The sequence below is a fragment of the Mustela nivalis genome (assembly GCF_964662115.1).
Source record: "Mustela nivalis genome assembly, chromosome: X".
Classification (NCBI taxonomy): domain Eukaryota; kingdom Metazoa; phylum Chordata; class Mammalia; order Carnivora; family Mustelidae; genus Mustela; species Mustela nivalis.
The window spans coordinates 38,826,472-38,849,135 of record NC_139040.1 but is presented as its reverse complement, the minus strand read 5'-3'; the positions used below and the strand labels follow the sequence as shown (position 1 = coordinate 38,849,135).

Sequence of the window (22,664 nt, the reverse complement as noted above, 5' to 3'; positions counted from 1 at the left end):
TGATTGTGATGGTAGATACACAAACTTACACATGTGATAAAAGTGTATCAAACTAAATGAACACACACCCACTTGAGTACCAGTAGAACTGGAGAAATACAAATAAGATCAGTGGATCAATGTCAGTGTCCTATCTGTGATTTTACAGTATAGTTTTATAAAATGTTACCATTGTGGGGGCTGGGTAAAGTGTACATGGAATATCGGTGCTGTTTCTTAGAACTGCATGTGACTCTACTGTTATCTCAATAAAATTTTCAATTAAAAATTGAAAGGACCGGGGCGCCTGGGTGGCTCAGTGGCTTAAGCTGCTGCCTTCGGCTCGGGTCATGATCTCAGGGTCCTGGGATTGAGTCCCGCATTGGGCTCTCTGCTCAGCGGGGAGCCTGCTTCCTCCTCTCTCTCTGCCTGCCTCTCTGCCTACTTGTGATCTCTTTCTGTCAAATAAATAAATAAAATCTTAAAAAAAAATTGAAAGGACCTGAGGATTCCCAAGGAATTTTTGCTGTCACTTATTTCTATCTATATTTATTGAATTAGAAATTAAAACTAAAAATTATTTAAACAAAAAATATATAAGCACACATTCCATTAGCTGCAAAAGCAATGATGTCACCATCATCAGTAGCTAGTGGAACACCCCACTGTACACTAATGAGAGGATGAGAGTGAAAAAGAAAAATAACTTTTTTATATCATTATTAATATCATTTTGATCTTAAAGTTTCTCAAAATGGTCGTAGGGATAAGGTGACCAGTTCATCCTGGTTTTCCTGAGATTTTCTGGTTTAAGCACTGGACATCCTAACAAAAGCAGTATGGTTTGCTGAAACCCTATTTTAAAACCGAAAGTTCCTCCAAAGAAAACATACAAATGGCCAATAGACACACAAAAAAATGCTCAACGTCACTCATCATCAGGGAAATACAAATCAAAACCACAATGAGATACCACCTTGCACTTGTCAGAATGGCTAAAGTAACAAGTCAGGAAACAATAGATGTTGGTCAGGATGCAGTGAGAGGGGAACACCCCTACACTTTTGGTGGGAAGGCAAACTGGTGCAGCCACTCTGGAAAACAGTATGGAGGTTCCTCAGAAAGTTAAAAATAGAGCTACCCTATGACCCAGCCATTGCACTACTAGATATTTACCCAAAGGATACAAAAATATTGATTCAAAGGGGGCACATGCACCCCAATATTTATAGCAGCAATGTCCACAATAGCCAAAATATGGAAAGACTCCAAATGTCCATCAACTGATGAATGGATAAAGAAGAGGATATATATATATATATATATACATATATATGTATATATATATATAGAGAGAGAGAGATGGTTGAGGTATATATAAATAAATATATTATATATATAAATATATATATAATATTACTCAGCCAAAAAAAAAAAAAAGAGAGAGAGAGAGAGAATGCAATCTCGTCATTTGCAGCAACGTGAATGGAACTAGAGGGTATTATGTTAATCCATCAGTCAGAGAAAGAAAAATACCATATAATTTCAATCTTATGTGGAATTTAAGAAACAAAGCAGATGAACATAGAGGAAGGGAAGGAAAATAAAATACGATCAAAATAGAGAGGAAGGCAAACCATAAAAGACTCTTAATGATAGAAAACAAAGTGAGGGTTGCTGGAGGGGATGTGGGAGGTGGGATGGGTTGAACGGTTGATGGCTATTAAAGAGGGCACTTGCTGGGATGAGTTCTGGGTATTACACGTAAGTGATGAGTCACTAAATTCTACTCCTGATACCAATACTACTCAATATGTTAACTAACTTGAATTTAAATAAAGACTTGGAAGAAAAAAACCTGTAAGTTCCACATCAAATAAATCTGTTAGTCCTGGACAAACTGGATTAGTTGTTCCCCATATTCATGGACCTTTTTTGGTCCCTGGACAATATTTTAAGAACATCTGTTTAAGACAATCCTCATACAGAAGAATTCCCAGTTTGGTGTTATTGTCTCACCATCATATAGGACCTGAGTTTCATTACATCATAATTTGTTAGAAACTCTGCTATCTCCATGCCAGTTGCTTGCTCGGCTTTCCTGTATAGTTTATTCTCCTCCTCCTCCTCTTCACCCTGGATTCTTTCAACAAGATGTCAACGAAAGTGCTTGGTAATGAAAAAGTGTCATCAGAATGTGAAAGTGTATCATTTTCTTTTTGATGATTATTTTTTCAGGTCAAGTTAGTATGGTGCAGGTAACCATCCCAAACAGTGTTGTGAATGTGACTGTTGGATCTGATGTCACACTTGTCTGCACCTATACCAGCACTGTGGCCTCCCGGGACAAGCTCTCCATCCTGTGGTCATTCATTCACAAGAAGGACTTGCCACCAGCTTCCGTAAGGATTTTTTACCTCAACTATTCCCCTATGGTAGTTCGGACATAAACTGTTGGGATCAGTGTGTGAAGGAGTGGTAAGCCAGTGATAACAGTGGCAGAGTCTCAGGTACAAAGAGTATGAAGATAGTTGTTTAGGGAAGACCATCCTGTATGTGACATGGCCTTTGTCCTTTCTTCATATGAAGTTATAGACTGTTATCTCATATCTGAGTAGGTCACCATCTGGAGTATTGTGTATTCTAGAGTAGACAGGAGTGGTCCTAGGTGAAATGAGCTGTAGTTCTGAAAGGGCTCCTCCTCTTTCCAAATAATCTCCCTATTATTTGCAGAAGACCCCAGTTCAAATACATGTCCTACTTGATCTGCAAATCTTTGTCAAATATAGTATCTGGGATCTGCCCACCAAGAAAGCTAGCTCATTATGCCAGATGAGTCCTGATGAAATGAGACTCCCAGATGGGTGGAGAAGGGCCAAGGTAATGATGAACCCTGGGTAATCAAGGACAACAAGAAGCTAAAGGGCAGAGGATAGGGTAAGTAGGCTGAGGTTAGGAGTAAGAGGTTGCTAGAAAGTCAAAGGAGAATGTTCAACCTGTAAGCTTGCCTAGTCTCAGGTTTTCTTCATCTGGCCTTAAGGGTAATTCCTTTTTAAATTAGCCCAAGGACTGAAATTGTGTACTCCCAAGTGTGTGTGTGTGTGTGCGTGTGTGCGTGTGTGTGTGTGTGAGAGAGAGACAGAGCGAGAATGCATGCAAGGGTCTGCAGGAGTGTGCAACATGTCTGCCAACACATATTCCTTAAAGGAAAAAGTCTATATCTTTCATCAGATTTTCAAAAGGATGTATGATCCAAAACAAAGAGTTCAGAGAAGAAACAAATCAGTATGGTTTGGAATAGTTGAGTATAGTTGAATTGGGGTTTTGATTAGTAGAAAATGGAGAGCGTGTTGAGTCAGCTAGAGAAGGTTGAAGGACAGAGGTAGAGAAGACGGGCTAGCTTGTAGGAGCCAGGCCTGGGCCAGTGTGGCTTCAGCCATCTCTGGGCCCTTGGAGGTGCTAGGTCCTCTCTTTACCAGAGGTCCTGAACATTTTTGTAGCAGAAAACACCATTCAAGAGGTGATTTCATTACTGCCACCCTCTAGTCAATGTTCAACATTTTTACTCAGCACTGGTTACTTCAGATATGCATCTGAATCACTCTGTGCCTCTCCTCAAAACATGGTGGAATGCTAACCCTCTTCTAGATATCTCATTGGGAATCAGCTGACATGTTGCAGGTGAAAATGCTTGGGAAAAATAGACTGTACATTTTCTCCCTTATAATCCCCTTTATGATCTTCAGTAGTAGCAGAAACAATAGTGGTTGTACCTCTTTTTGTCACCCAGATGTCCTTACCCAAGACCCTACATATTGCAACCAACCAAGCAATCATCCTTTGCAGGTTGCTCTCTTAGACCATGGATGGCAATAATCACATGAACTTTTTCCTTTTTAAAGTTTAGTTTCCTGAATAGTCTTTTCTTTATCTGTAAGCTTGAAGCCCTTCCCATTTTGCCAGAAGGGGCTGAAATTAGTGAGGCCTTGCCCATATATTTTGAATTATTTTTATGTGTGGTACTCAAATCCAAATGTCCTCAACTGCCTGGAAATGAGGCCAGGCCAGTGTGAGTTCAAAAATACAAATGGTTCTTTATGCCATCTCTGACACTGGAATTTACAAGGCCATCTCTTGGTTGAACCATGTAGTTAAGAGTTGAGAGATGCGGGGCAGAGGGATCTTGTGACTGGCAATGAGTTTTTTCTAGACCTGGAGATGCACAGAAAGTGTAGGTGATTGCACGGGGTGTGCTCAGGACATCTGTTAGAGGCATTTTGGAAAGAAACTTTATTAACAATATGTATTTATTTTTTAAGATTTTATTTATTTAAAAGAGAGAGAGAGAGTGAGAGAGGGAATAAAGCAGGGGGAGAGAGAGAGGGAGAAGCAGGCTTCTTGTTGAACAGGGAACCCAAGGTGGGGCTCGATCCCAGGACCCTGAGATCATGACCTGAGCCAAAGGCAGACGCTTAACAACTGAGCTACCCAGGCACCCCAAGGAGTATGTATTTACCGATTAAATATTTACTTGTCATTTACCTAATCTTCAAAATGTCAGGTATAGGGAAGGCAAATAATTTAAGGTATCTAGGCTTTTGGGATGTCCAAATCAAAGTTGCTCCTCTACACTGAGTCAGTGGTTCAGTGAGAACAAGGTTCTTGATCTTAAAATATTTTGGAAGTTTCCCCAATGCACGAGACCTTTTGTTATGCCACTGCCTTAGCCGCATAGGAGACAGGTTGCGGGAGGGTGGTTTAGCTCTTGGCTTAGAGACAGTGAAAACCAACTCCCCAAAGTCAAGCTTTCTCTTCTTTCTTTCTCTCTTTCCATCTTGTTTTAGCTTGCTCCAGCAAAGTCCCCAATTCAACCATCCTTAGGTCTCTACCTCCAGAGAACTGGGGGCTCTCACATTTTTCCCCATACCCTACAGGCATGTGCTTCTCTCTGCTTTTCCAGATGTGTAGTTTTGGAGCACCAGTGGAAACTTCCCAATGGATGTTGGTTCTATTCCTTGCTCTGCTACTTATTTGCTGACGGGATTACTTTAGACAAGTCAGTTGACCTTTCAGAGGGTCAGTTTTCCCTTCTGTGTAATGGGGCTTACCTACCTCATAGGTTTACTGTGAAGATTAAATGAGATTATGCTTGTGAAGCACTGGGAAGCCTTCCATGTAATAGCCATTTAATGAATGTGAGCTATTACGAGTAGTAGTATCATTACTTACCAAATAGTGATTTTGAAAATCCCTATCCTATCCATACATCATGGGCGCTAGGGATCCAGCCCAACAAAGACATTTAGTACAGCTGAACAGCTGGGACAGAGCTCTTGGGGGAATCCTGGCCCAGGATTAGTTTCCTGCTTCAATGCCTGCCAGGTTCCTGTGGCTGAAGGGAGGGGTTGGCCTTTTCTGGCTGGTCCTGTCCCTGAACAGAAAATTTGCTCAACAAAGAAGTTGTAGGTATCTTCAGTTGAGATGGTATTTTTCAAAATGGGATTCGGCCTCTATTTCGAATTTGTTTCTTCTTTGGGTACTTCCATGCATTCAGAATTCTGTAGAGCATGTTGTATGCTAATCTAGGGATGGCTGGTGAACATTTTGGGGATGGTAAAAAGAGACTGCTACGCTATTAGACAATTCTCTGATTTATGGGCATATGATGTTTCCAGACTGATCACTGAGTGATTCAATTCAACTCCTGGGTTGATGTGGCAGTATATCATGTAGCATTCAGCTCTCAGACCCACCCATTTCTGCTCAAACACAGCACAGCCCGTGCCTCAATACTGAGGGTATGGAGAAAAAGGCAGTCAGTCAGTGTCTAAATATGGCGCATGCAAGAGACGCTCGGGGAAGATGTAGCTGGACCTCTCAGGTAAGAGCACCAACTGGTGTACTACTGGACCCCTTTATTGTTTGGAATATCTAGGGCAATGGCACCAGCCTTTAGGAGTGGGGTGGAATGGTCCAAGTTTGGTAACAGTCTAGATCAGCAAAACTGGGACAGTCTTGAGTTTGCCTTCTCACACCATGTCTAGAATTGTTTTCAGCCTCCCCCAAAGGGCTCAGGGACTTATTGCCGCCTCAAGTAGGACAGGGGCCAGCTCTTGTCATACTCTCATATTCTCATATTCTTCTCCTATCCCCACATCATTTTTGACTCCAAGCCATAATGTTTCTCCATACCTGCGGGAGGGTGTTATCCCTTACTGACTATCCCCTCCAAGGGGGTTCCTTTGCTGAATGGGGACTGCAGAAATACCTCATAAGTCTTTTGACAAGGAAGACCAGGATATTTATTAACATGGCCCTCCTCTTAGAGAAGCCCTCCTCTCGGAAGACAGGGACAGCTTCAGATGATCAGTCCCTCAGCAGAGACTCTCAGCTGAAGACTCTAGGCCCCAGAACATGCAGGTTAGCACGGAAGTTTTGGGTGGTTTTGTGCCCCTCTGATCACACCAATTTTCTCCTCTGATCACACCAATTTTCTCCTCTTCCACCCAGCCAGTAACTGGTAGAACTAAAGTGACCTCACCTGCCCATGAACAGAACAGGCATTGATCCTACTTAGCATGGGTCTCGCAGACAATATTTACTCTTCTAGAACATCTGTAGTGGATGAAACCCGTTGTCATTTTCATCTCCCCAGAATACATTTAATGTAGACAACTTCCTTCCAGAGCCCAGTGTCTTTGTATTCTCTGGCCATTAAGATTCTCCCCCGCCTGGCCTGTCCTCCTCAGATAGCATTATTATCAAATGTTTTCCAAATATTGGCGGGTTGGGGGGGAACCATCTCCTCACATACATTTGAAAATGAAGGGGGGATGTTGGTGTGATTATTATAAATGGGAGTCACTGCTGGCAGTTAGTGGGTGGTGGCTAGAGATGCTAGATGACTTACAATACATGACTAAACCCACAGGAGAAATAACTGTCTGTCCCAAATTCCAGTGTCACTTCCATTGAGAAACACTCCAAGTTCTTCCCCTCCCACCACCCCACCAACCCCTCCCATCAAAGCTTTTTAAAAAAAATTTTGTTTTATTTTCAACATAACAGTATTCCTTGTTTTTAGCGCCACACCCAGTGCTCCATGCAATCCGTGCCCTCTCCAATACCCACCACCTGGTACCCCCAACCTCCCACCCCCCGCCCCTTCAAACCCCTCAGATTGTTTTTCAGAGTCCATAGTCTCTCATGGTTCATCTCCCCCTCCAATTTCCCCCAACTCCCTTCTTCGCTCTAACTCCCCTTGTCCTCCATGTTATTTGTTATGCTCCACAAATAAGTGAAACCATATGATAATTGACTCTCTCTGCTTGACTTATTTCACTCAGCATAATCTCTTCCAGTCCCGTCCATGTTGCTACAAATGTTGGGTATTCATCCTTTCTGATGGAGGCACAATACTCCATAGTGTATATGGACCACATCTTCCTTATCCCATTCGTTCATTGAAGGGCATCTTGGTTCTTTCCACAATTTGGCGACTGTGGCCATTGCTGCTATAAACATTGGGGTACAGATGGCCCTTATTTTCACTACACCTGTATCTTTGAGGTAAATACCCAGTAGTGCAATTGCAGGGACATAGGGAAGCTAAAGCTTTTTTTTTTTTTTTAAAGATTTTGTTTATTTATTTGACAGAGAGATAGACACAGTGAGAGAGGGAACACAAGCAGTGGGAGTGGGAGAGGGAGAAGCAGGCTTCTCTTTGAGCAGGAAGCCCGATACAGGGCTCCATCCCAGGACCCTGGGATCATGACCTGAGCCAAAGGCAGATGTTTAACAACTAAACCACCCAGGTGCCCCCTTCCAATCAAAGTTTATCTATTCTGTATCCCTTGGCCTCAGGTGTGTATTCTTGCTAAACCTGATAAATCAATCTAATGAGGAGGGGCTATGGAGTGGTGATGATAGTTATCTCTTCCAAAAAAAAAAAAAAATCCTTTTAAGCGTAGACTTGTGCCATACCCATCACCCAAAAGAAGCAGTTCAAGTGGTGGGGGGCTCTCAGGCAAATGGCAGGCTGGGAAGGTAGTGGTTTGAAGACAGGGATGTCTTCCTTTTGGTGTTCTTTTCCTTCCACGTGCAGTCTTAGACCCCCTCCTCCCCGCTCCCCACTCCCTGCCCACTGAGGAAATTCCAGAAAAAATTCTGGTCTTGAGACCATTGCCACCCCCCGCTCCTCCTCTCCCACGGCTAGCCCCTCTATGAGGAGTGCAGAAAACCAAGAAGCTGAAGGGAAAGAATGGGTGCTTTGCTGTGGATTTCCACACCCTCCACATTCCCAAAAGGAACCCACAAAAGCAGCTCAGAAGGCTAAATATGTTTATTAATTCCAACTCAGACTCAAACAGAAAGCAGACTGAATTCTTTCAGCCCTTCTTGTTTATACCCCAGCCTCTGGTTAGAGAACAGTGTCACAAAGCTGAGGGGGGAAAAGACCTTTTTGGACAAATCTGGCTCCCAGCTGCATGGCCTCATGTGAATAGGAACTTGGCACCGTGGGAGAGGAAAGGCTCTTGTTGCAGCTGGCAAACATTGACGGCATCAGGTGGCAGGCCCATTCGGCATGGGCAGTGTCATGCCAATGAATAGTAGCAATTGGCTAGAAGAGAGTTGGAAGGGCCCTAATAGGGAAACACTTCCTAGGAATCATCTCTCCCCTCCAAAGGCAGGACTAGAAGTTCAATTTTCATATATTTGGGGGAGAATCAGAAGGTCTGGTTTCCAGGTCTGATTATAAATTACATGGCTTTGGACAAATCACTTCCTCTATTGGGGCCTTGGTGTCCTTTTCAGTTACCGAAGAGGATGAATCGGAGGTTGCAAACTGGTGGCCTCTGGGCCCGATTTGACCAGTGGATTCATGTTGGCTGACCAGCCCAGTACTTTGTTTGTTTCCACAATTTGGAAGCCTTTTTTGTATTGGCTTTGCTGTTCACCATGGTCCCCACTGTCCTCTGTGATCCTCTCACCACCCACCAGCCCCTCCCAGCTATTTCCCATATTTCTAATATCCATCTGGCTCCTGAAGGGTCATCAACCTTAGAAGCCATGAATGAAGTGATCTCAAAGGGGGTCTTATAACTGATGTGTCATTACGACTGTACATATCAGCCTCTAACATCATGGAGGAGCAGAGGGGGTCTGGGGGTAGGGGCCAGTAGGGCAGCCACAAAGGACAAGTGGGCAACAAATTAACAAGTACCACTGAAGGGAACACTGGGATGGATTTTTCTTTAAGCAGATTTGCCACCCCCCCCAAAAGGATGTGTGGCCCATCGAACATCCATGGCTTTTCCTGCACCTCATTTGCTTTGATCTCTAAATTGACAATATACTTTCTTTGAAAAGGTACAAGCCCCATGGGATCATGGGCTGAGTCCTGGCCATTGTTCCTCTTTGATTTTTCAAAGAGTTATTCTTTTGTGGAAAATGGCACCATGTTTCAGTACTTCCCGTGTGATTAGATAAGCAGTTTCAGGAAAACATTTCTTTCTTTTTTTCTTTACAAGGACAGTGTGACAGCTTGGACTTCCCCTAACAGAAAGTCCCTCCATCTGTGAGTCTGGCCACCGGCTAGCCCTGGGGACTTTCCTTCTCAGGCCAAGGCCCTCCCCTTTAAGGTGTCCATTGTTACCCCTCCTTAGCGCCATTCTTATCCCTGACACCCTTCAGTATTATTTGTGAGAGGGTGAGATATAGGGGGGGATGGTATTAGGAGCAAGGGTAGAAGGGATGGGGAGGGTCCTTTTTAGAGGGAAGTTACAAGTCCAGGGCCTCATAACTTATCTGCTCATTTCACCTGGATTCATGACCAAAGGTGAGACTTCCACAGTGCCTTCTTTGCATGTTTTAGTCCTTGCCTAAAACACATGCTCTCTTGGCTCTCTGCTCTGGGCGGAAACAAGGTCTTTTCTCCCAGACCCTCTGACATTCACTGTAGGCCGTAGGCAGGACTGATGTTGTATCTCATTGTGATGTCACCAAGACTCAGCATAAAATAGACTGACTTACCCCCAGTCTTCCTGAGAGCAGGGGAAGCGGCCAGATGTCCAAGCTGTGAAAAGGCTGCTTGGATGGCCTGCAAGCTGTGTACCAGGTAAGAGTCCACAGGACCTCAGATTGTCGATTACCAAGTCAATAAGCCCAACACTGGCTAGTGAAATGCAAAGCCTGAGAGCTTGGATGTCAACTGAGATGAAGGCAATAGACCTCTGATTAGCTGACTCTCCTCCTGGACCCTTTGAATTCCTTCAGTTAAAGTTGGCTTTCCAGTTTATAAGTGCAACAGGACCCCTTTGGGGCAAACATTGGTGATTTCAGTAGGTGTGAATAGACAAATTGAATTATAAATGGCTCATTTGAGGCAGGAAAGAAAGCTAGTTGATGTTAGACAACTGGAGAGAGACAAGTATTTTTCTCCTTCAATATGGTCTTTGAATTTTCCCTCAGAATCAACCTCTCTGATTTAGTTTAAAACTATACTGGCTTTCTATTTGAAGGGGGAATATATCTGAATTTTTCTTGACCATATCTTTTGATTTGCTGATTGCCTCTTCTCTTTCATTATCCAATTAAGGTAAAGAGAACCAGACAAGGAGTTAGAAGAACCAGGTTCTAGACCTTTCCTCACTGTTAACTGTGTGTGTGTGTGTGTATGCGTGTGTGTGTATGGGTGTTTTATCTCTCTGAGCTTCAGTTTCCTCTAGAAAGTGAGGAGAGTGAATTAAATGAATAAGGCCCTCTTAGTAGATTTTATGAAAACAATTAGTTCCACTGGACCAGGGTGATACCTGTTTATTAAATAATAAGCCATCATTTGAATGACACACATTTATATGAAACTGAAAAAGTGTTTGGGATGTGTATGTCTGATGAAGGAACCTCAGGGATCACCTAGTCCAGTGATTTCCAAGCTTCAGTCCTTTATGTCTTATCTTTATGATTTTTGTCATAATTGTGCATACCAGGAGTATTATTTAATGTCACTTTCTATAGTGATTTGGTTTTTTAAAATATCTACCTTAGTGTCACCCTAAGCCATAATACCCATGAAGTCACAGATGTGATAAGCGAGATGTGTCTTTCTAATAAGTTTTCATTTATGTGCCAGCTTATGTGCTTATGTGCTTATACCTGGGGAATACATCTCGTAATTTGGAGGGTATTCCTTGGACTCCTTGTTCAGATGTGGAAAAGAAAAGCTGGAGAGATTAAATCATGTTGTTTCTCATCATAAAGCATGTCGCCATGGAGGCATGACCAGAGGCTACCTTCCCTATGTCACAGTCAGACACAGAGCTGGGGCTAAAACCTAGGTCAACTGACTCCTAGACCAGACCTCTTTCCACCTCACCATGCAGCTTCTAGGGTTGCCATTATGATCTAACTATTCATGATCTTTACCAGAGATGGGACTAGAACCCAGATCTTCCTCGAGTGTGGTTAATCATAGTAGTAATGAATGAAGCCTGTGACTTGACTTTGGATGAGGCATTTAATATTTCTGGATTTGAGGGCCCTTATCCGTCTAAATGAAATAATAATTCCAGTTCTGCCTCCTGCCACATGGGGAGAAAGGGAGGAGCTGCCATTGACAAAGCACTTCCTAGGTCACCGTGAGGGGATGGGACCAGATGATTTCCTGGGGGCCCCTCTGCTCTGAAATGGTACTCTTCTAAGAAACAGTATAAACCCGAGTTTGTTTATCCAGAGGAGTAGGTGTGTATGAAAAGAGTACGAATATTCTAACTCTTAGGGAAACTTGAGAGTCCTCTAGTCCCACTGAGTAAAGTAAAATCAAATAATAAGGAAAAAATTATAAAGCAGGGGAAAAATGATGGTTTTGGCTTTCCCATCAGGCATTTGTGTTCTATACAGTGAGTTTCCTCCAGGTAGGCTCCTCAGGTGAGCACCTTGATCTAGCCTAAGCTTAGCAGTTGAAACCTGTCATCTCCAGCTATTGATCATCTGTAAGATCAGCACATGTCCCTCCTGAGATGACATCACAGAAGGGCTGTGCACACACCTGAGGAGGCAGTTGTGCACAGCCCTGAGAAAACAGCCCTGTGCAGTTGTGCACAGCCCCATTGAGACCACCGTTTGCCATGGGATCTGTTCTGTGTGGGAGAGGGTGGGTGGGAATGTTGCCTCTTGCCAGCAAAGGTCAAGGTCAGATGGAGGGTGCTTCCAGATAGCTTATCTTAGCGCTAGACACTCTGCAGTTCTCACTTCTGCCATCTTTCTGTCCTAGATTTACTATTCTGAAGGTGGACAAGCTGTAGCCATCGGGCAATTTAAAGATCGACTTGTAGGGTCTAACGATCCAGATAACGCCTCTATCACCATTTCACATATGCAACCAGCAGATAGTGGTGTCTACATCTGCGATGTTAACAACCCCCCTGACTTCACCGGAAATAATCAAGGCATCCTTCAAGTCAATGTGTTAGGTATGGGCAATATTTCTGTTTTGTTTTGTTCTTTTTTTCCCTCTTCTTGGAACAACTTAGGACCTTGAGTGAGCCAGGGAAGTAAGCAATAGTGCTATCTAAGTCCCAGGGATAAATATCCTCCCTGCTCCTTTTCTTGTTGGGGAAATAGAGACACACCACCAAGCCAACCCTTGGAGTACAACCAAGCTACAAGAAATCACTCACAAAACATATTGAAATAATTGCCAAATGACAGATAGCAGAAGATGACCCAACCTCCAGGGATCTGGGTCTCTGAAGGGTGGAATGAAGACAGATGGGATGACACACTTGTCCCCACTAAATGATCACTAGCAACTCCTTTGGAGGGAACTTCAGATTAGAGCCAGTCCTGGGGGAGCTAACTGTCCAGTTATGAACTCTCCTAAGCCTTCCCGCTAGTCCCACCATGAAATCATTCTTTTGAGTAAAGGCAGGAGGGTCCCTTTTGAAAATGTTAGCATTATCTGGAAAGAGGACCACAGGTTAAGCCAGAATTGAGAATTTATTTATACACAGATATTCATGATGTGACATTTGGCAAGTCCTATCTGCTTTTCAAATGCACTTGGAGGGGTTCATTTTTACAGCATTTACTGAGTGCTTCCTGTTTTGTGCCAGGAGCCATGAAGTTTAAAATGCTGGAGGCATGGTTTCAGCTCATGGAGAGTTCACAGTTGTTGTTGTTGTTGTTGTTTTTTCAAGATTTTATTTATTTATTTGAGAGAGAATGAGTGAGAGGGAGCATGAGAGAGACGAAGGTCAGAGGGAGAAGCAGGCTCCCCAAGAAGCTCGGAGCCCAATGCAGGACTCCATCCTGGAAGTCCGGGATCATGACCTGAGCCGAAGGCAGTCGCTCAACCAACTGAGCCACCCAGGCGCCCGAGTTAACAGTTTTTTGATGATGTCTAGCCCTCCTTCCGATCTCAGAAAGGACAGTGGATGTTTTGCTCCTGTCTGGAGGCCTAGCAAGGTCTTGTTTGCAGGGCTGCAGAAGTACTGAAGGGAGAAAGGAAAGGGCTGTCAACCCTCAATGATTAACCTGTTGAGCTAAGGGCTCTCCCATTTCTAAGTAATCCCAAATGGTGCCCATCTAGTCATTGTTCCTTTCAAGCTGTGTATATCTATCCCAGGAAAGGGGGAACTAGATCAAACCAGTGACTTGATAACTGACTGGCTTGGAAAAGCAGCAGTTGGTAAAAGGTGCACACCTAGGAGAACCATCCAGAGTTGTCTGAGCTTGCATCCCAGGTGATGCCCCAGATGAGGTGTGCTACTGCATCTGCCCACCTGGAAAGGAGGGGAAAGGTCATCAGGAACTGAGTTTTAAGAGTGGGGTAGCTCAATAGTGCCTTTATTTTGCTGAGCCCCATGTTAGGCATTGGGGTACAGGGGAAAGACAAGAGAATTACACACAAGCCTTTTCCCAGGAGAGTTGATGTTCAGGTTTGGAAGACTGGTCATTTACCTGGGAACTAAACAGTGCAGCACAGATGCTAGGAGTCCAAAGCCTTAGGTTCTAGTTCATACTTGGCTACTCAGTGGCCTTGGGCACATCAGTCCACATTTCTCTGGCTATTTTGAGATAGAGCTGTAATTCCTGCCCTGTCTTCACAGGTTTATTATGAGTCAAATGATAGATTAGAGATTCCACATTCAAAGCATTTAGGGATTCGTCCTCTCATGGTTTCCTGCTGCTCCCTGGCTCTGGGTTGTCCTTCTGACCAGAAACAACCTAAAGAAGCCAAGCCTCTATCTCTGAGCTTGGAAAAAGCTCTGAGATAGTTAGACAGTAAGTTTAATGTCCCTTTTTTTAAAAAAAAGATTTTATTTATTTATTTGACAGAGAGAGACACTGTGAGCGAAGGAACACAAGCCGGGGGAGTGGGAGAGGTTGAAGCAGGATTCCTGCTGAACAGGGACCCCATGCGGGACCTGAGCCGAAGGCAGACACTTAACAACTGAGCCACCCAGTCACCCCAGGAAGGTTAATATTCTTAAATTGAAAGCTCGGAGAATCCTTAGTCCAAGAAGTTGAGAGTCATTTTCTCTTTGAGTTGTTTTCCCATGAGTCTTTGGGTCAGTTGTTCCCACCATGACTGTGTCATGACTTTTCCAGGCAAGGTAAAAGGCAGAAGAGTCTGTGGATTATCTTGTTTGGGAACTCTCAAGAATTCTATTTTTATTGATTGGGGTAAGAACTAAGGTCTTGTACAAATACATGCTTTCTGGAAATCTTGAGACCGATAATTTTCTCTAAAAATTACAGAGGTTGTTTACCTTTCTGAAGCTCCATGGCCTTTGAGTGCCTGTCCTGCTTACCCTGACTGAGGGATGGGGCATGGATGGGACAGGGGGGTCAGGGAGGCCAGCTGTGGGGAGAGGTGTTGATACATCCTTTGCAACCACACTTCCCAGCAATGCATTTCCCAGAGACATTCCCTGGCGCAGTGATGGGCGTAGGTCCCATGCATTCACTCCTCCATGCATAAATTCATTTCAGCAACTCCTGAACACCCGTCTCATTACTGTGCTACACAGTGGAGATGGAAAGATGTAAAAGATAGGCTATAGCCCTCTAAAAGTTTTGAGAAGAGGGGGCAGGGCATGACTTAGGTAAAGGAAACAACAATGAGCAGAGGCCCAAGTGGCTTGGATGATCATTCATTTGAGTGGCTTCCATTAGGTATGATAGCCTTGGAAAATGTGTCTCTGAAAAAAAAAATCCAGGTTGACATTTGAGTAATTATTTTATATGCATTTGGAATGACCATCATATTCCTTCCGTGATTTGGCACCTAAAAAGAAAATGATGAATTTAGGGAAGGCTTGGGGACGCAATGAAGCATTTTCATTGATTTTCTGAGGTGAGCCTCTCCCTCCCACCCTCATTTTGCTGAAAGCAATAATGCTAAATGGTAGATCAATGGCTTTGCCAGTAAAACATCCAAATTCTACCAGGTACGTTAGCTAGATGAAATGTCAATTCAATCCTGATTCAGTAGTTTTAGAAAATATATAGGTTTGGGATATGGCTCAAAGTGATTCACTAAGTGTTTTGTTAATAAAAAATAAAGGGCGGAAATTGTGTTCAGAAAAAAAAAAAAAAAGCCTATCTGGCATTGATTCTGGGCTCCAGAAACACCCTCATTTAATTTTCTGTTCAAAATTGTGTAAAGGCCATCGAGTCATCATGGTTTTAAACAGGACATTCTCTAAATCTAGTGACAGTTGCAATGGACTTCCGGTTAAACAGGCTAGCTTCAGGGAAGCAAATCGAATGAGATGTTCCCATCTGAGAAAATCAACGGTAAGGAAAAAAGAATAAAGAACTAAAGAGAAAAATACTGATTTTTAAAAGATTTTATTTATTTGTCAGACAGAGAGAGAGCACGCAAGCATCAGGGAGGGGCCGAAGAAGGAGGAGAAGCAGGCCCCCCCACTGAGCAGGGAGCCCAATGTGGGGCTTGATCCCAGGACCCCAGGATCATGACCTGAGCCGAGGCAGATGCTTAACCGACTGAGCCACCCAGGTGCCCCAAAAAATACTTATTTAAATTTAAAACCACCTGTTTAAAAGATAGGGATGGAGAAGCAGTCCAAAGACCTCCAGCCATCTCTGTCTTCCTGATCCTGGGTCCAGCCGGTTAGAGTCTGAGACTGGAAGATTGACTTCAGTAGAAAACTATAAAATGTGGCCATAGAAATTAGTCCTGCCTGTGGCCAACAGCAGTTCCATATGCAAGGTGCTGTAGACGTCATTTCGTTTATCGAAATTCGGTATGTTTGGATGAGCCTGAGATCAGGCAGTCTCTTGTTCACACTTACATGGAAGAGTCAGCTGAGGTTTGGTTGGGTGAGGTTACTTGTCTAAACACAGCTAGAGTGAAGCTGCAGACGGTGGTCTATGTGGATTTAACTGCTCCCTCTGGTGAGACCTGTAGGGCTGCAGAGTCCAGAACATTTAAGGCATAGCTAGCCTGTGTCTTCGGCGGGTTTTGTACCTAAGTTACGATAAGCAAAGGTGAGTTGCTAAGTACTGACATTCAGATTATTACCTATATGGAACACAAGGCTTAGAACAAGGTGGGAGCAGTAAGACGAATGAGGAAATTCAGATCCTCAGTTGCCCACAGGACCCCTCCACGTAGATGTTTCATAAACAGCTGAGACTCAGTGTGTCCCCAGATGATGGTATCATCACCCCTTCTTCCTCTCTCCATCCCAGAAAACCTGTGCCTCCTGTGTTTATCTTGGGATGGCACATACCCAGCTGTCCAAATCAGAAACCTGGGAGCCATCACTGCCTGTGCCCTCTTCCTCATACCTCATTCGTTTGGCCACCAGTCCCACTGATTTTACTTCCTTGAGACCCCTTGACTCTGCCTCCTCCTTTCCCTTGGTTCTGGCACCCCCAGCACGCGAGCAAACCATCTAATGCATTAAAAATGACCACCATCCTTCCCCTACTTAAATTCCTTCCGTGGTTGTCCTGCTCACCACGTAAAATATATGAAATACAAAGCCTTCCACACTGTAGCCTCTGCTGCTCTCTGGCCACATCTCCCACTACTCCCCCCATCCCACTTCAGACCTTACAGGGGCATTTCCAGTGCCTAGTCCAGTGCTGGGCACACAAAAGGGATGAAAGATGAATAAAGATTTCAGCTTTGTGTAGCTCACCTTGTCCAAAATGGGCTTCCCCAACCAATGAGGGATACAGGCCAATTCAGACCATCCACTAATTTTGAGAACTAAATGCCCAACCGTGACTCCTAAAGGAAAGGAAAAATATGGCATTGATAAAACAAAGGTTGTAAAAAATAAATAAATAAATAACAACTTAATTTCGAAGTAGCTAAGCGTTCTATTTTCCTTTAAAACTGGGCTTCAAAAGTGTAAACTGTGTCCTTAGTCATTTAGTGTTTGCTTACATTTGGCTGTCTTAATAAAGGCATATTTTAAGACACAATGCGGAAATTCACAGTCATGAATCTGGGGAGGGAGGCAGACGGAAGAGATGCTGCTAGAATTGTAATGGCCTGGTGCCTGGCAGGTCCTTGGACCTGAAGTGTTCTACTCCCACCTGGTGGTACAATTGGAAAACGCTTGCACAAAATTTGTAAAGCTTTCAAAACTGAGCGCCTAGTGCGGTAGTCTACCAAATGACAGTTGAAAGTGGCCTCCAATTGTGACTGGTTGCAACTCTCCCTGCAGCATTTTTACTCTGTGTCATTGCCTTACAGTCAGACCTTCTAAGCCCTTTTGTAGCATCCAAGGAGTACCAGAAACTGGCCATCCAATATCTCTTTCCTGCCTCTCTGTGCTCGGGACACCTTCTCCTGTATATTACTGGTATAAACTCAAAGGTGGAGACATCATCCCAGTGAAAGAAAACTTCAGTAAGTTCAGCCCTCCGTGGCCCCTGGCAAGGCCTGGTGTGTGTGGTTGGCTGATGGCGTGTGTGTGGCTGGTTGCTCAGTCTTTAGAACTCAGTCCTTCTGGAAAGGAGAAGGAAAAAGCAGATCTCCTAGCAAGATGACTGTGGTCTGGTCTTATTCCCCAAACCCTAGTGGTCAAGCCAGTGTTTGGCTCACTCAGAGGTGGTGGGTATGGAGGGAAGAGGCATGGTCCCCGGTGGGCTACCTTTGGAAGGGTCCTGAGGAGTCTAGCGGGACCCTGGACAGCTCAAGGAAGGGGTGGAGGCAATGTGAGGAAGTGGGTCGGCCAGGAGTGATTTGTTTACCATGACATGATCTGTACCCTCTGTAAGAAATTTCAAAAGTCCGTTTCCTGTTTTTGACAGACCCAGCCACTGGGACTTTGGTTATTGGAAATCTGACCAGTTTTGAACAAGGTTATTACCAGTGCACAGCTAGCAACAGCCTTGGCAACAGTTCCTGCGAAATTGATCTAACTTCTTCCCGTGAGTCGATCATCCAACTTTAATGCACTTTCTCCTTAAGTCAAGTATCCTGGGCCTGCCAACTAAGTGAATTAATTAGGATCCCTGCTTAAGCCTTCCTGCCTCTCGGGTGATTTTGGTGGTTTATTTCTAGGTTGACAGGCTGAATTATTACTATCCTAATATCTAAAATTCGCATGATACTTAATATGTACCATACACTGCCCTAAAACATTTACAACAAGTTTGTTTTACCCTCACAAAATTTCTAAAAGGTAGGTATTATGAACGAATAAATAAAACAGCAGCCCCACTGATAGTACAAGGCTGGATTTTCTTTGTGATGCTGTTGGTGAATCCAGGGGAAACCAGCAATCTGTGTTAGACATGGAGCTCACAAACTTTCTGGTTCTTCAGTAATTCACTAAGATCTGCCTCTAATAATAGTAGTAAAAATAACACCTGTACATACAGTCCCAGTAGCTAATATTCGTGGAGCACAAATTATGTGCCAGGCACATAATGGCTAGGTATTGTGAGCATTATCTCACTCAATCCTCTAGCCACCTTATGGAGGCACAATATATTGTTAGCTTCATTTTACTGAAAAGGACATTGAAACTCAAGGAGGTAAGTGACTTGCCCAAGGTCATCTAGTTAGTGAATGGCAGAGCGAGGATGCCTTTATTTTTTTTCTAAAGATTTTATTTGTTAGTGAGTTGGAGGGAAGAAAGCACAAGCAGGGGGAGCGGCAGGCAGAGGGAGAAGCAGGCTCACTGCTGAGCAGGGAGCCTGAGTGGGGCTCAATCCCTGGCCCCTGGGATCATGGCGTGAGCCAAAGGTAGGTGCTTAACTGATGGAGCCACCCAGACATCCAGCCAGAATGCTTTAAATCACAACCTTCCAGTTCAAAGGTGCTCAGTTTACTAAGCATAGACTTGAGGGCCTGGAGTTGTTAAATTTGGCCAGTCAGGGGCAAGCTCTTACAAGGGATACCTTGCCACATCTTTTTTTGTTTTTTTGTTTTTTGTTTTTTTAAAGATTTTATTTATTGGAGAGAGCGAGCATGAGTGGGGGAGGGGAGGGGGCATAGGGAGGTAGAGATGCAGGCTCCCTGTTCAGCAGGAGGGGAGGCTCCATCCTGGAATCCCGGGATCACAACCTGAGCTGAAGGCAGACACGCTCAACCAACTGAGCCACTCAGGTGCCCCTTGCCACACCTTTGAATGATCACTTAATAACACTTAGGATCATGTCATCTATTCATTATTCCTAACTTGAGTTGAATCTGTGACTAATACATACCATATCCACATGGCCAGTTCCCTTGGACCATCGCTCTCCTATGAAGCTAAGCTTTCTTCCTTTCACTTGTCTGGAATCAAACATTTTCCATTTCCAGGTTGCTTCTTCATTCACCTAATTTCTATTCAAAGGTGAAGATAGGTCTTTCGGGTCTTCGTCTATAGTCTCATTCTCCCCCTAGTCCCTGGATCATTTCTGCTATAGATCTCCATTATCTTCTCCAGTCCCGTTTTGCCTTTCCAGAAGTAGTCATAATGCACCTGTAGACACTTGGGACTTGTACTTGAGCCTTGCTTCTGCTCAAATACTCTTTTAAAATGATGTTCGCATTTGGTTGCCTGCTTGCTTGCCTGCCTGCCTGCCTTCCTCCCTCCCTTCCTGCCTGCCTCCTCCTCTCCCTCCTTCAAACCTTAATTGGATATCTACTAAATGCCAGGAACTATCATAGGTGGTACAGATACAGAGATTAATAAGATCTATGTCTTACACTCAAGGAACGCACAGTTTAGCTAGAGGGACGAACAGTAAAATGTGTTAAATGCTAGACTAGAAATCTGTACAGGGCCTCTAGGACCCTAAAGAAGAAACAATTAATTATGCTTATAAAGCCAGAGCCAGCTGTATTGACAAAGTGCTATTTGAGCTGGATCTTGAAAGAACTTGCAAAACCCGTTTATCTATAAAATAGGGATGAAGGTGAAAGGCAGCTGACGGATGATGGCACTACAGCAGCAGGCTTAGGAGGGCAACCAGTCCCTGATGGGGGAGGAGGATGGAGGGTTCCAGAAGAGATGTCTCCAAGGGAAAAAAAATCTTAAGAAACCAAAAGGTTATCGGATGTGTTTAAACCTACTGAAAGGAGTTTTAACAGTTTTAGTGGAAATTTGGGGGATTAGTAGTAATACATTTTAAAAAATCCCCAAATGAGACAATTATTAACAAATTAATTATCAAAGAAACAATTTAAATGTACAGGAATCATACATAATGAGGGGGGCGCCTAGGTGGCTCAGTCAGTTAAGAGTCTGACTCTTAATCTCAGTTCAGGTCTCGATCTCGAGACGTGAGTTCAAGCCCCAAGCTAGGCTCCACATGGAGACTATTTGCACATTTTTCTTTCTTAATAAATGAAACAAGATGGGATTGGGAGGGAGACAAATCATAAGTGACTCTTAATCTCACAAAACAAACTGAGGGTTGCTGGGTGGAGGGGGTTTAGGAGAGGGTGTAGGGTTATGGACATTGGGGAGGGTATGTGCTATGGTGAGTGCTGTGAAGTGTGTAAACCTGGCGACCTGTACCCCTGAGGATAAAAATACATTATATGTTTAGAAAAATTTAAAAAATATTAAAAAAATACTAAACATTTTTCTTTCTATTTTTTTTTTAAGATTTTGTTTATTTATTTGAAGGAGATAGAGACAGCCAGAGAGGGAACACAGACAGGGAGGTGGGAGAGGGCGAAGCAGGCTTCCTGGCAAGCAGGATCGATGCAGGGCTCGATCCCAAGACCCTCGATCATGACCTGAGCTGAAGGCAGACACTTAACGACTGAGCCACCCAGGCACCCCTAAAAAATTTCTTAAAAACCAAGAATCATAGGATGTATTATGTTCTGCAGCTGTGAAACGATATTTACATAGTCATAATCCTGTAAACTTTGATGCTACAATTTGTGCTCTGGCTCTGTCTGGAGAATGTGTGAGTGGAGTGGAGTGAGAAGACAATCTCCACTGTTCCAGGGTAGGAGGTCATAAAAAAAAAATGACAAAAATCGGAAGGTTAAAACAAGCACAATAGAAACATGGGGGCAAATACCGGATGATGAAACAAAAAGAATTAAGAGTTGGTTGCCTCTAGTGAATGGGACACAGAGACGGGGAGGAGCAGGGATGGGGACTGTTGCTTCCTTGCCTGAAGTCTAGTAGAACCGCATGACTTTCCAAATCGTGCGCAACAGAGTCCTTTAATCATCAAAAGTTGAAAGAATGACCAGGCAACTCAACTAGCCTCTCATCTCAAAATACAAGACGTCCAGCCTTGTTTGAAGGGAGGTGGATGGGGACGGGCCCACTGGAACTCAGGCAAGGTCTCCCAGAGACATTGGAAGGTCTGGCGCTCACATCTGGATGGTCGCACATTCGTTGAGTTTTTCCATAGGCTGACCAGATAGACCAGATACCTGTATATGGAAATGGGCATACCTCTTCCAGTGGCCAGAATACATGAGGCTCCTTGGTGAGCACAGCATCCGTGGGAGAGGTTTTTTAGGGACCTACTTCCCCTATGCTCCGGATAAACCTGGTGAAGTGTCCCTGCCTGTAACAGGGGTCCTTTCTCCAGTTACTAGATTGTAGCTCCGTGGTGTCTCCTTCACGGATCAAGCAGATGCCCATTGAAGACTCACTTCCCTCGGCCCTATTTTGAAAGTGAGCTCTGTGCCCCCTTCCCCAGGTTGGCACATGTGTCTGTGTGTATCTGTGTGAATGGGTGAGTTCCACCGTGGGGCTTTCTAGCCTCTACGAGTCATGCTCCCCACCACATGAAGGCTCTGGATAGTCCACATGGGCCACAAATGTGCACGTGGGAGGCAGACAGCGTGTTCCACTTTACCAACCAGGTGCTTGTTTCTTCCAGATCCGGAAGTTGGAATCATCGTTGGGGCGCTGGTGGGTGCCCTGTTGGGTGCTGCCATCATCACCTCTGTTGTGTGCTTTGCAAGGAGCAAGGCCAAGGCCAAGGCAAAGGGGAAGGAAAGGAAGAGAAATTCAAAAACCAGCACAGAACTTGAGTAAGATCTTACTTTGTTGCCTTTACTTGAACGTTGACATTTGTCGGGCGTCGCACTATCAGCCAGCTCTTCCTCGGCACCCCCTTTAGACCGACATACGGGGGTGCCTTTCTGCTCCCCCTCACTGCTTCTATAGAAGAAGGGTAGCAGCAGCTACCAGTTCCTGACAACTGTGCCAGACTCTGCTCTAAGT

The 22,664-nt window shown here is 44.1% G+C and overlaps 1 protein-coding gene across 2 annotated transcripts in view; it reads left to right on the top strand.

Moving 5' to 3' along the window:
* Window positions 1-22,664, top strand: part of VSIG1 (V-set and immunoglobulin domain containing 1) — a 38,325-nt gene that overhangs the window by 13,997 nt on the left and 1,664 nt on the right. The window contains exons 2-7 of one of the 2 annotated variants that reach the window (XM_082717379.1): window positions 2,218-2,381; window positions 5,753-5,860; window positions 12,251-12,449; window positions 17,717-17,872; window positions 18,277-18,396; window positions 22,318-22,471. In XM_082717379.1, the coding sequence (XP_082573505.1) occupies window positions 2,218-2,381; window positions 5,753-5,860; window positions 12,251-12,449; window positions 17,717-17,872; window positions 18,277-18,396; window positions 22,318-22,471 (901 nt within the window). The remainder of the gene's footprint in view (window positions 1-2,217; window positions 2,382-5,752; window positions 5,861-12,250; window positions 12,450-17,716; window positions 17,873-18,276; window positions 18,397-22,317; window positions 22,472-22,664) is intronic. The other variant, XM_082717380.1, reaches the window with a different exon arrangement.